General features: G+C 46.3%; 1 protein-coding gene across 28 annotated transcripts in view; it reads left to right on the top strand.

Moving 5' to 3' along the window:
• MCF2L (MCF.2 cell line derived transforming sequence like) overlaps window positions 1-12,097 on the top strand; it is a 370,234-nt gene that overhangs the window by 191,427 nt on the left and 166,710 nt on the right. For 2 of the 28 annotated variants that reach the window (XM_058276408.2, XM_004450731.5), the window contains exon 1: window positions 10,152-11,378. The exons of 19 other annotated variants lie outside the window; for them this stretch is intronic. Coding sequence is in view for 3 of the 9 variants with exons in the window: in XM_058276397.1 (XP_058132380.1) it covers window positions 10,521-10,593 (73 nt within the window). In the remaining 6 variants the exon portion in view is untranslated. Of the gene's footprint in view, window positions 1-9,851; window positions 11,379-12,097 lie in introns of those variants that run through there. 7 more of the 28 variants (XM_058276397.1, XM_058276402.2, XM_012522298.4 and 4 more) reach the window with 7 other exon arrangements.

Genomic DNA, 12,097 nt, shown 5'->3' with positions numbered 1-12,097 from the left:
CTAGTGATAATTTTTGCTGGAACTCTCTGAGGGTTTGTTTAGTGGAAGCCCTTTCATTCCACATTATCAAGACAAAAAGGCACTGTATTAACTAAAGAGGAGGGCCTTGAAAAAAAAAGAGAGGTAAAACCACTAACATTTTAGTTTCACTTAATTACATATTTTTCAAATATCAGTTTGATTAGAGGAGTTCCTTCTCCTGCTAGTGTTCGATATTTTTTCCGCACTAGCATCTAAGGCACCTATCACATGCTATAAAACCTCTGGCATTTTTCTTCAAATATGGGCCCCTAGCATTTTGATCCGCTTTAAACCAACCATTGGTTTATGGGATTCAGGCTTCCGTCTGTGTCGTAGTGAATTTCAAATGTGTTTCATCAGTAAACAAAAGACAGGCACCTCCACCCAGGAAGAGCACCTAAGTGAAGCCATGTCCGTCCTGATTCTGCAGTTGGAGAACTGTGCCCTAGCCTTGCCTGGAGGAAAACTGGTTTTCTCTGATCTCCAGCCTATGCTGGAAAGGGCCACAGGAATCTCAGCTGTCCCCATACAGTCCTAATTTTCATTTATCCACAACTTTCATCAGCGCTGCAGGCAGCTGTTAGCCAAAGTACAGCAGAAATCCTTGGTTGCTAATTTAAGGAGGGCCTGTTCCATCTGCAGCAGGCAGAAGGAATCCTGTGGGCAGAACCAAGCAGAAAATGAAGCTGTATATTATTAGCTGAGGCCGACAGAGCCCACCGGTGGGGAAGGCTCAGCTCTGTGGGGGCTCCATCGGAAAGGAAATCATCATTCAGAATACGAGACGGGGTGCAGCCAGACCTAGAGGAACCAACCATCATTCTGATTTGAAAGACAGACTTCAGGCTACAGTTTTTTCCTGGGCTGGGCCAACTAGCATCAATCTTTTAAACTTCGTGTTTAAAATAGGACGTGGCTTACATTGTGTGCCAGATATTGCAAATTTTGACAAATAATACTGCATTTGCTCAAATAAATAAAGCATATTTATAATGAAGTACAGTGTTTCTCGTTTTCTTTCTAGCTAAGGAAGCTCTTACATGATAATTACACATTAGATATAGGAGAGACTGGACCCGCTTTGTGCCAGGCTGCTCTCAGAAGAACCTTGTAAACAGAGATCCCATCCCTAGACTTCTTCTCAGAGAAAACCTAAAATCAGAGCCAAGAAACAGTGATTAATACTCTACCTTTAATCGGCAATGTGAAATAATAGAGGCAAAATGCCAGGGAAGGCCTCGGTCTTAGTCCAGAAATTTGATCTTCTGTGGCTTCCTAATTTCTGGTCATTTTCCTCAGACTTTATATTTTTCTTGCCTTCTCTGCAGTCTTTGTCACGACTGGTTATTACTTTCTCTCCTCATTTTAGTTACATTACATGTACTATGAGGTTGAACCATAAAATTGCTTTTGGGTAGGTCAAAAATGTTTGAAAATCCACAAAATCGTACGATCCAACACATGGAAGAATATTTCTATCTTAAATCGTTTCTTCGCCAAAGCAGTATGCCATAATGACGGTGGACTGGGTTTTGTGGATGGGAATACTAGTCCTAGACTAGCATTAACTAGCAGAGCTACTTGGTGTTTTGAAGACCCTAAGACAGCCGAGGTCTGCATGGTGCATCAGATAAGGAAAAAAGCACAAAACAGTGTCTGATACTCTATACCAATTTTTCAGGAAAGTGACTGCCATTTTATTATCAGTTGGTCTGGACTGGTTTTATCTCACCAATTTAGATAACTGGAGTTCATTAATCCCTAGATAGGTAGGCTGCTTCCAATGACCAGAACAATCCAGCCCATGGCTGTTGGCCTGTATGGGATGTGGTTTCCCACTGTAGGGCCACGCTGGGTGGTTCCTGCACAGCTCCCATCTCTTGGATATCACGATGGTGTCAGAAGCAATCGGTATCAGCGTGAAGCATCGTTCCCACTTCTCTGGGGAGCTTTTCCTCTGAGTACCCCTTGACGTCAGCTACTGAGCCAGTACCCCAGAGTTGGAGACTGAGCCCTAGAGACACTGCCCGAAATGCATGTGTTCACATTTGCCTCACACCTGCTCCGTCTTCCTCTCCCCAATCTTGAATAAGTGGGCAGTTTGCATTTGTTTCTTAAGTTATTCTCATGCTAGAGAGCATAGGTTTCATCTAGCATGCTTATTACTAGGAAAGAGTTGAAAATGAAAACAAAAACTCATGGTTCTTTAGCAACACACTGAGAAAAACAAACTTCCTGGTGGGCTGTTGGAGATGATGTAGCAAGGAAAAGCAGTTTGTGATGGGGAAGCATGGCGAAGCGTCTAGGCATTTCCATGAGTGTTTTCCAACTTTGTGGGGAAAGTTAGTATACACACAGAGCACAGGATTGCTGTTTCCCGGGAATTGGGTAACCAAGAGACCTACCAACCAGCAGAGAATCACATAGTAATCTAGTTACCCGCCAAACTCCAAACTCAGGGCTTTTATAACTGCATGTGATCATTGGGGAAAAAAAAAAAAACAACTTCTGGAGAAAATGTCTGCATAGCTCATCTGTCTACCAACTTCTCCCTCACTTCTCTCCTGCCACCCCATCTGCCATCACATTCGTGTAGTATGTATTTGTCACTGACCTACTGTGTGCTAGGCTGTGCTCTAGGTGCTTGGGATGCAACAGTGAGCAAAACAGAGAAAGATCTCAGCCCTCATGGAGGTAATGTTCTGCTGGAGGAGTCGCCTAATAAACCCTAGACATTATAAATGTTCAAGTACATCGAAGGTTTAAGATAAGCGCTATGGGAGAAGATGGAGGATGAGGAGTGGGGCTTCAGAGTGTGCTAGGAGACAGGTTGCCATGTTAAGTGAGGGGGTGAGGTGGGAGCTCTGAAGGAAGGTGGCATCTGTGCTAAGAATTAAGGCAGTCAAGGATTAGCAGTCAGGGGTTAGGCCATAGAGGATCTTGATCATGGAGGCTGTGAGCATTTACTGGATTCATAACTTGGGATTTGTTTCCAAAGTATCTTTTTTTCCTGACCCGTCAGTGAACATGGCTGGAGAAACAGCACAGGTACCCTTGTATTTTAGAAAATCCGTACTTGTTGGATGTCTGTTTCCCCACTAGAATATTCTATGAGAGCTAGAATTTTATCTGTCTTGTTCACTTCTGTATCCGTCAATGCCTTAAATGCCATCTCTTTAGATGAATGAATCATATGGCTTTAGAGGGGCAAACTACCCCCAAACTAGTAGCTTTCCGTTTTTTCTTCTTCTTTTCTTGCGGCTGGGGCGGCTTGCACCCCGATGCTGACGGGGGGGTTTGGAGGGGTCAGACTAGACCACAGTGGCGTCTGATGCTACGGCAGACAGCATCAGAGGGGCTCTCAGGCGTGGAGGACGCATGGCGAGGGGAGGAAGAATGCCGCGGAGACCAGGTCTGTGCGCAAGTCCGGTTTATTGCGGAAGGGGACACAGCTTTATAGGGTTAGGGACTGCGTGGAGGGATTTGATAGGTGCGGGCGGGTACTGCTTCCTGATAGGTGATTGTAAGCGGTTGCTAGGCAGAGGGCTGGCTGAGAGGTTTGGAATAGGGGAGGGGAAAGGGGGAGTGAGAGCTGGCCGGATGTTGGGCTAGGCGGGAGATAGAAAGGGGGAGGGCAGCGCCGGCCAGCCGCTAGGAGCAAAGGCCTAGTCAGGCGTGGTCACCTTATCTAGGCCCAGTGGGCAGAGGCGGTATCACTTCTTGCCGCACCATTTGCTACTGTGGCAAGCCGGGCGCCCTTCCTCCCACATTTTCTTTTAAATGTTACATTAAAAAAATATGAGGTCCCCATATACCCCCCACCCCCCACACCCCACTCCTCCCACATCAACAACCTCTTCCATCATCATGGCACATTCACTGCACCTGGTGAATACATTTTGGAGCACTGCTGCACCACATGGACAGTAGTCTATATTGTAGTCTATACTCTCCCGCACTCCACCCAGTGGGCCATGATAGGACACACAATGTCCAGCATCTGTCCTTGCAGCACCACCCAGGACAACTCCAAATCCTGAAAATGCGCCCACCTTGTATCTCTTCTTCCTTCTCCCTACCATCAGCAGCTACCATGGTCATTTTCTCCACATCAATATTACAATTTCTTCCCTTACTGATCACAATAGTTCCCCAGCAGAACACCAGTAAGTCTACTCTAATCTATACTCTATTCCTCCATCCTGTGGACCCTGGGATGGTTAAGTCCAGTTCCCCTTTACATCAAGAGGGGGCTTCTATTTCACATAGATGTTGGATGCAGTTCTCCTGTTTGCAGTTGTAGGCACTCTTGGCTCAGTAGCTTTCCTTTTTTAAACTCCATGTCAGACATCCTAAAGGGACCAGTTTTTGAAGAAGAGTTTGTTTTTGTATGAAATTCCACTCGAGCGCAGTGCATTCTAGACTGCTTATTCCTATGGAAGCACAGACTGGTTATGAGGAATCCAAACTGCCAGTGTTTCCCAAATTGCATGCCCCGGACCTCGGAGGCTGTGAAGTTTTGCAACATGTCCATAAATAAGTATGCCTATCAAGCACAGTCTGTAGAATAAACCAATAAAAATAGAGTTGCTGTCAGAGAGGCGCCTACATTTATTTTTTGTATTGAGAAGGATAAGCAGCAGCCAAGGTATGGGCCAAGGTTTCATACAATATATGGCATTATCTCTGTGTAAGAAGATGAGTGAAATGTGGAATGATTTGTTTAAGGTCCTGTGGCTCAAAGGTCAATCCTTCAACCTTGACTTGGTTAGTCTGAAGCTCTCACAGTAGCTGCTGGGTGAGGGACTCTAAGAAACCCATTCTTCTTAAAATGGATGAAGGAAATGCTGATATAAGCAGTCATGACTGAAATAATGAATCCAATACATTTTCAAGTGACTTGTAACTCCAATTACTTGTCCTAGCTTTTTTTTTAAAAAAAGATGTATTTATTTATTCCACCCCCCAGCCCCTCATTGTTTGAACTTGCTTTGTCTGTTTGTTCTGTGCTTGTTTTCTTTTCAGGAAGCACTGGAACGAACTAGGAACTCCCATGGGGGAGGGAAGCACCTAATAGCTTGAGCCACCTCTGCTCCCTGCTTCATTGTGCCCTTCATTATGTTTTTCCTCCTAGTGTTTCTCTGTTGCGTCACCTTGTTGTGTCAGCTTATTGTGCCAGCTCATTGCATCAGCTCACTGTCTTGCTCGTCTTCTTTAGGAAGCACAGGGAACAGAACCAGGGACCTCTCATGTGGTAGGTGGGGGCTCAACTGAGCCACATTTGCTTCCCTGTCCCAGCTTTTAATACAAGTTATTGGAATTATCAAATACAGCAACTCCTGAAGAATACAGGAGAAGGACTGTCAGCAGTCCTTCTAAGAACATTATTTTAGTTTGCAAAAAGCTGCTGAAGCACTATATCAGAAATGGGCTGGCTTTTTTTTTTTTAAGGCGGTACCAGAGATTGAAGCCAGGACCCTGTACATGGGAAGCAGGTGCTCAACTACTGAGCTACTTCCACTCTCGAATGAGAGCTGGGTTTTTGTTTGTTTTGGTTTTGTTTTCAGGAGGTATCGGGGATTGAACCTGGGACCTCGTACATGGGTAGCAGGCACTCAATCACTTGAGTCACATCCGCTCCTGGGTTGGCTTTTACAGTGGGAATTTATTAGGTTAAAAGCTTACAGTTCTGAGGCCACGGAGAGGCCCAAATCCAAGCTTCATCAGGCGATACTTGACTCCACGACGACCGGCTGCTGATGGTCCTGGACTCCTCCCACGTGGCAGCGCACAAAGGCGGCTTCAGCCGGTCTCGGCCTTCCCCTCTGGGTCTTGTTGCTTTCAACTTCTGCGTTCCTCCATCTGTGGCTTTTCTTTCTCCTGGATTCATCAACTTCTGAAGGCTTCTCTCTGTCTCTGCAGCATTTTTCTGTGTCTGCAGCTTTTTATTCCTCCTTTTGTAAAGGACTCCAGTAAAAGGATTAAGACCCACTCTGGGTCACACAGTCTAATCAAAGGCCCTTAACTAAGTAATTTAACCAAAAGGTCCCACCTTCAATAGGTTTTCAGGCACAGGAATGGATCAGAGCTGAAGTCATGATCCTCTGGGGCCCACCCAGCTTCAGGCACAAGCCCAAAGAGCATGAATTTAGGTTGTCTTTACGAAATAACAGGCATGATGGCACATCACAGGCCATCTCATTCCTCTCGTAGTTTTGTGGTCTGGACCGTACCTCGTCTAAATCATAGTGGACTGTGTGGTTTTCATAGCTTTCCTCATTCACATGTTCTGTTCATTTAATCAGTACTTGAGAATCTGCTGTGTACCCTGGGTGTGCAAGATCTTTGCCCATGTGGAAGCTATAGCACAATGGAAAGGACAGAGTGTGGGGGAAGAAAACGTAGAGCAGAGCAAATGAGTAGTTAGATGAGTTAGATGAGATGTATCTAGCGTGTCTTTTAATTTCACAGAGTCCTTGCTTCAATAATAAAAAGCCCGTGCCTCTGCAACATAGACATCTTCTCTCATTAAAGTCCCTTCTGGAGAAAAGAGGGTTTAAAAAATATATATATATATAATAAACTCTATTTTTAAAGAGGTTTTAGGTTACAGAAAAGTTACATTGAAAGTATAAGGGATTCCCATTTATCCCTCCTGTTCTCACATCTTCCCCTATTAATAACATCTTACAATTATGTGGTACATTTGTTACAATTGATGAATAAATATTGAAGCATTGCTACTAACCAAGGTCTATAGTTTACATTGTGGTTTACACTTAATTCCAATGCCCATGTTCCACCTATTCTTCCCTCAGCACCTCTGGTGACCACTATCTTTATATCAACGTTACATGTTCTTCCATCACTACAATATTAATAAGTTTACTTTGTCCGTGGTTGCATTTCCCTCCTTATCTTTGTTCATTCCTCAGCCTTGAGAAATTGGGGGTGGCGATGCCCACTCTGCTTCTGATTGAGAGGGAGCCTAGATCTTATGGGGCAGATGGAAGTGGATAAAAGAGTTTTGATTTCTTGCTTCACAGAAAATAGTCATCTTTTTTGATGTTCTTTATTCATTTGATACACGGTTAACCTGTGCTCAATAACTCAGGTGTCCCTTGGCCCGTAGACTGTTTCAGCCCAGGGGGGACGTGGACACCTGCTAATGGCTTAGAGCACAGGGGAGAGGAGCAGGGCCTTGAGGCCGCCAGCAAGCTCCCTAAGGAGGTGATGTTTCAGCTGAGCCTTGAGAATAAGTGTGATTTCACTTTAGGAGAAGGGGCAGTTTGGGCAGAGGGAAAGGGGAAGGCAGAGTGTGCTTAGTGAACGGCAAGAATTTTGATGTGGTTTGAGTATGGGGAGACTCTGAAGGACAATGTAAGTGCTGCAAATAAAGAAAAGTTAGCTTGGAGCTCTGTCTGGGAAGAACCTCGCATGCATGCTAAGGAGTTTGTACTTCTATCTATCTAAATTTCCCTAATGAAAAGTGGATGTGGCTCAGGCAACTGGACTCCCACCTTCCACTTGGGAGGTCGCTGGTTCGGATTCCGGTACCTCCTAAAGAAGATAGCGAGTTGGGACAATGGGCAGGTGTGGCTAACTGAGACAGAAGAAGAGAAAACATAATGAGAGACACAACAGAGCAGGGAACAGAGGTTCCCAGTGCCTCCTAAAGAAAACAATGAGTTGATGCAATGGGCAGACGCAGTGAGCTGATGCAACAAGATGACACAACATGAGACGCAGGGAGGGAAAACATAATGAGGGACAACAAAAGCAGGGAGCGGAGGTGACTCAAGCAATTAGGTACCTCCCTCCCACATCAGAGATCCCAGGTTCTGCTCCTGGTGCCTCCCAAAGAAACTTGGAAGATAAATAGACACAGCGAGTGAAAAACAATAAGGGGGTAGGGAGAAATTAATTAATTAATTTAAAAAAATTTTTAAAAATAAATTTCCCTAATGAGACCCCAGTACCTACTGCTGTAAGCTGTGCTGGCAAAATAAATCTGCATGGGACAAGACTGAAGAAAGAAGCACAAATTTGGAAGAAGTCTATTGGAATAATCAGAACAGGAGCCATAGTGATTGGAATAAAGAAGAGGCTCAGAGTCTAGAGTGGGAGATAGGAATTTTAGAACTATAGATCAGTGGGTATACTGGTCAGCTTTTGCTGCAGTAACAAACAACCCCCATATTTTAGGAGTTTAAAATAGTTTTTGTTATTGTTGTTGCTGTTCATGATACACGAGCATGCTCTTAAGTCTGCTGGCTTCCTCTTGTATTCTCATTGCAGGTCTAGACTGAAGGAAAAGCCAGGTTAAATTCTTATGGTGGAAGGTAGGGCTATAAAGAATGTGAAAAAAATCTTGCAATGCCTTTAAAAGCTCATTCTGCTCAGGCTTCTGCTAATATTGCAAGCTTAACAGCGTAACACTTAAAGCCAATAGAAAAGGGTGCTCAGGATATAAGGAAGGATGACAAGGGTGGAGCAGGAAATACATAATTGTGAACAAATTACACAATTTACCACAGCGGGCATGAGCGGGATGGAAAAAGCAGAGTTAAGGAGGTGACTTCAAGTTTCCAGTTTGAGTGACTTGGGGGGAGGGCGATCCCTTTAACACGGGAGCAGAAACAAGGCCAAGAGGAGAGGTGGTGACCTCAGTTTTAGATTCTCACTCCAAAACCTTCTTACGGTAGGAAGGGTCTTGAGGTCAGCAGTTTAAGATTAGAGCTTTACCTTTGGCACTTGGCAGTGAATCAATAGTTTATAGCCATAAGAGAAATAAACTCTTGTTTATTTGCTTACTGAGCCAGGCTCTGTGCTAAAGCTTGCATGTGATTTTTTTTCTTCATTTAATTCACACAATCCCACTAACCTGTAGATGAGAAAACTGAGGATGAAGAGTTTTAAGCAACTTTCCCAAGGTCATAGCAAACTGTTGAGCTTGGATTTGCATGTGAGCAGTCCGACTTCTGGGGAGAAGACCAGCATTTGTATTTAGGTGCAGGAGAGACATGAGGTTTAGTGAGTGGAAGCCACTGAGGCGAGACCAGGTGCCTACGATGGTACCTAGTCTCAGTGTGCATCTATTTACAGATAAAGACCCCGAGACGGAAAAGCACAAGAACGTGCCAGGTTTGTAGGACTTGTAAGTGACGAACCCAAGTCTGACCCCGAAGCCCTTGCCGTGTGCCCAACACCCTGTGGCCTCTGTGCCTAAACTGTGTGCCAGAAGAGGAGTCCTCCAGGAGCAGAACAGGAATCCAGAAGAAAAGTCCAGGCACGCGTGGGGAGAGAGGAGCTGGTCAAGCAGCTGCTGGGAGAACCAGGCAGACATGGTCATGCAGCACAGAGCCCGTCTGCTGCCTTCTCCAGGCCCTCCTCATCTGTCCAGCTGTAGAATCCAACACCAGACCTAGTTTTCTTCAGGGACTCGGGTATTAGGTCCCCTTAGCTCTTTGGGTTCTTACAACTTAAAATAAGGTCCACAGGCCAGCTGCCTCGGCTTTGCCTGGGAGCTTGTGAGAAACAGAATCTCAGGGCCCCGGGTGGCCCCCGTCACCCCAACACACTTATAGAATCAGAGTCTGCATTTTCCTAAGATCCCACGTTGCTCCCGTGCTCAGTATAGACTGAGAAACCCTGTCCTGAATTACCGGTTTTCAAGTGTCATCTTTTATGAGAGTCTTCCCCAACCCTCCCCCACTGTCTAGAAGAAAGTTGGCCCTCCTATTGTCTGTTCCTTTGGCGGCACTGGGGGGCATTCTGAAGTCCAGCTTCTTAAACTGCTAACTCTCCCTGTTCCCATCTATGTGTGGAATGCATTTTCAGAATGAACGTACTGACAAGAACAGCCGACGTGAAGCAGCTGCCTGAGTCCCGGGCTCCGAAGCACACTTCCCATCCCGGGGGCGGGGTGGGTGTCATGGGGGGCAGACGATGAAAGACCTTCCCCATGGATCAGGACATCCTCCAATTCACTGGCCCGGCTCGGTGGCCTCTGTGGCTTGGCCCCCTAGCCGGGGGCTCCAGGTCTCCGGAGCTGTCCCTCTGTCGGTCCCAGCCGACTTAGTTGATAGGTTCCTGGCTGGTGAAGCGCAGGGCTCCCGCAGGGAGGTTCTGGACAGGCAACGGCAGGAGTCCAGGAGCTGCACGGCTGCACCGCGCGCCGGCGCTGCCAGGCTTGCAACAGTTAACATGTCCGCCCGCAGAATACATGAACCCGAGCCCAAGACCGGCTGGCTCTGTAATCAGTAAAATACAAATCCAGGAGCCGCTGGAAGCCTGCGAATCCCGCACCGGAGCCGGGCCCTGCAGAGGCAGCTCGCTCTGCTGCGTGTGATGTGAAGAAAGGTATTGTATCCCCGGTGTGGACTCGGCTGTGCCCGAATGATGGAGTCCTGCTCTCTTTCTTTGTGTGCCGAAGACAGGCGCCCCGATAAATAGGTCGCTGCCTCCTGAACCACCCCGGCCCGTTGACGTGCGGCAGTATGACCCTAAGCCTTATCTCCTTGCTGTACAAGGATATTGCCGAACTGTGGCTCTTTCTGAAGAGGAGCACAGGTGTGTGTGGCTCTGTGTTCGCGGTTGAGTTCCATGTGGGTGATGGTGTTTACCTCCTGCTGCTGCCATTGTCAAATTTTGGCAGGATGGAAATGAGCTTGGGGTTTCTATTGTCGGAAGAACCAAATGCAGCGTTTTCTTCAGCTAGTGGGGGGGCTGCAGAAAATAAGGTACATCGCGGTCTTCATGTTTTTAAAGTGCGCTGAATGTTGACAAGCCTGGTTCACAATCAGAGCTATCGGTTGTTATTGTATAACCAGACAGAGCCCCGTTCCTTCAGCGTAGAAGAGCTTTTCCCTTGGTCTGCTCTACCTTCTTTGAACACGCTGCTTGAGCAGCCTTAGGCTGGTGGCTCCGGGCTGGGACCACCCCTTTCCCACCCTTGCCCAGCGATATTTCGCCGGAGCTCCACGGGCAGCATAAACCCTACCTGTTTGGGGAATATAGGTGCATAATATCAAAACGCCTCTTGCTGAAATAAATTCTGTCCCTGCAGCGCCTGTGTTTAAGATTTTTTTTTTTAAACAGACATGCTTTTGTTGGCAAATACAAGAGGCACTGGGACTGTTATTGGGCAAAGGACTGTAACTTCATCATTAAGGACGCCCAGGCCAGCCGGCGAGAATGGTCCCAGATGTCCCCCCGCAGCTGGTCTGGGAACACTGCGGCTTCTGTCGCTGGGCGTGGCCGCTGGCAGCCGGCTCCACTGTGAGCTGCACTTGCCGAGCGCGGTCCAGGTCGCTGCGCGGGAGCCCTGGAGCCCAGTGAGCCGCTCGCTTCGTGGGGTAGGTCTTTTTTCTCTTTGTAATTGTCCTTCCTGTCTTGGTCTTAGGGTCGGGTTTTCTGAGATCAGTACTGGCCTTGTCGTGAGCGGGGCTCTTTGGAATTGGAGAACACGAGGGCACTAGAGAAAGGAACCTCAGACAGCTGGGTTGGAAGAAAAGGAAATTAAAGGCGCTGGAGCTAGGAAACGGCGTGGGTTTCGTTTGTGTCTTTCTAAGAACGGAAGGACACTTTCGGAAGCAATGTGTCATCATTACATTTCCCACCTGGTACATCTGCCAAGTATTGACAAATAATTCATGAAATAAATATTTTCATGAATTTTAATGAATCAGTCAGACCATAGCTCTTAGGGGCAACAAACTTCTAAGGTTTCTAACTTTAAAATGAAGAGATTGAGCATAGACTAAATGACCGATTAAATGAATTTCCCTAACAGATAAGATTCAGGATTATGAATGATTACATGGCCACAATAAAATAAATCTCAGTTACGGAAAAGTGCAAGGAAAAGCATTTGATTTCATCTCCAAAGTCATCAACAAAATATAAATGTGATAAACACCTCTACCAAAGGATCCGTAAAAAGAATGCTTTCTCAGAATTTAGCTGTTGCCTGGAATATGACAGATTTCAAAAGCATGTAGTGCTTTCTTTGAAGCCTGCCAGGCATTTCTTGGGGCATGCTATGACTGCATGCAATTTATTCTATAAGAATGGG

The sequence above is a fragment of the Dasypus novemcinctus genome, chromosome 15 (genome assembly GCF_030445035.2).
Source record: "Dasypus novemcinctus isolate mDasNov1 chromosome 15, mDasNov1.1.hap2, whole genome shotgun sequence".
NCBI classification, from domain to species: domain Eukaryota; kingdom Metazoa; phylum Chordata; class Mammalia; order Cingulata; family Dasypodidae; genus Dasypus; species Dasypus novemcinctus.
This window is presented reverse-complemented; position numbering and strand designations above follow the sequence as displayed.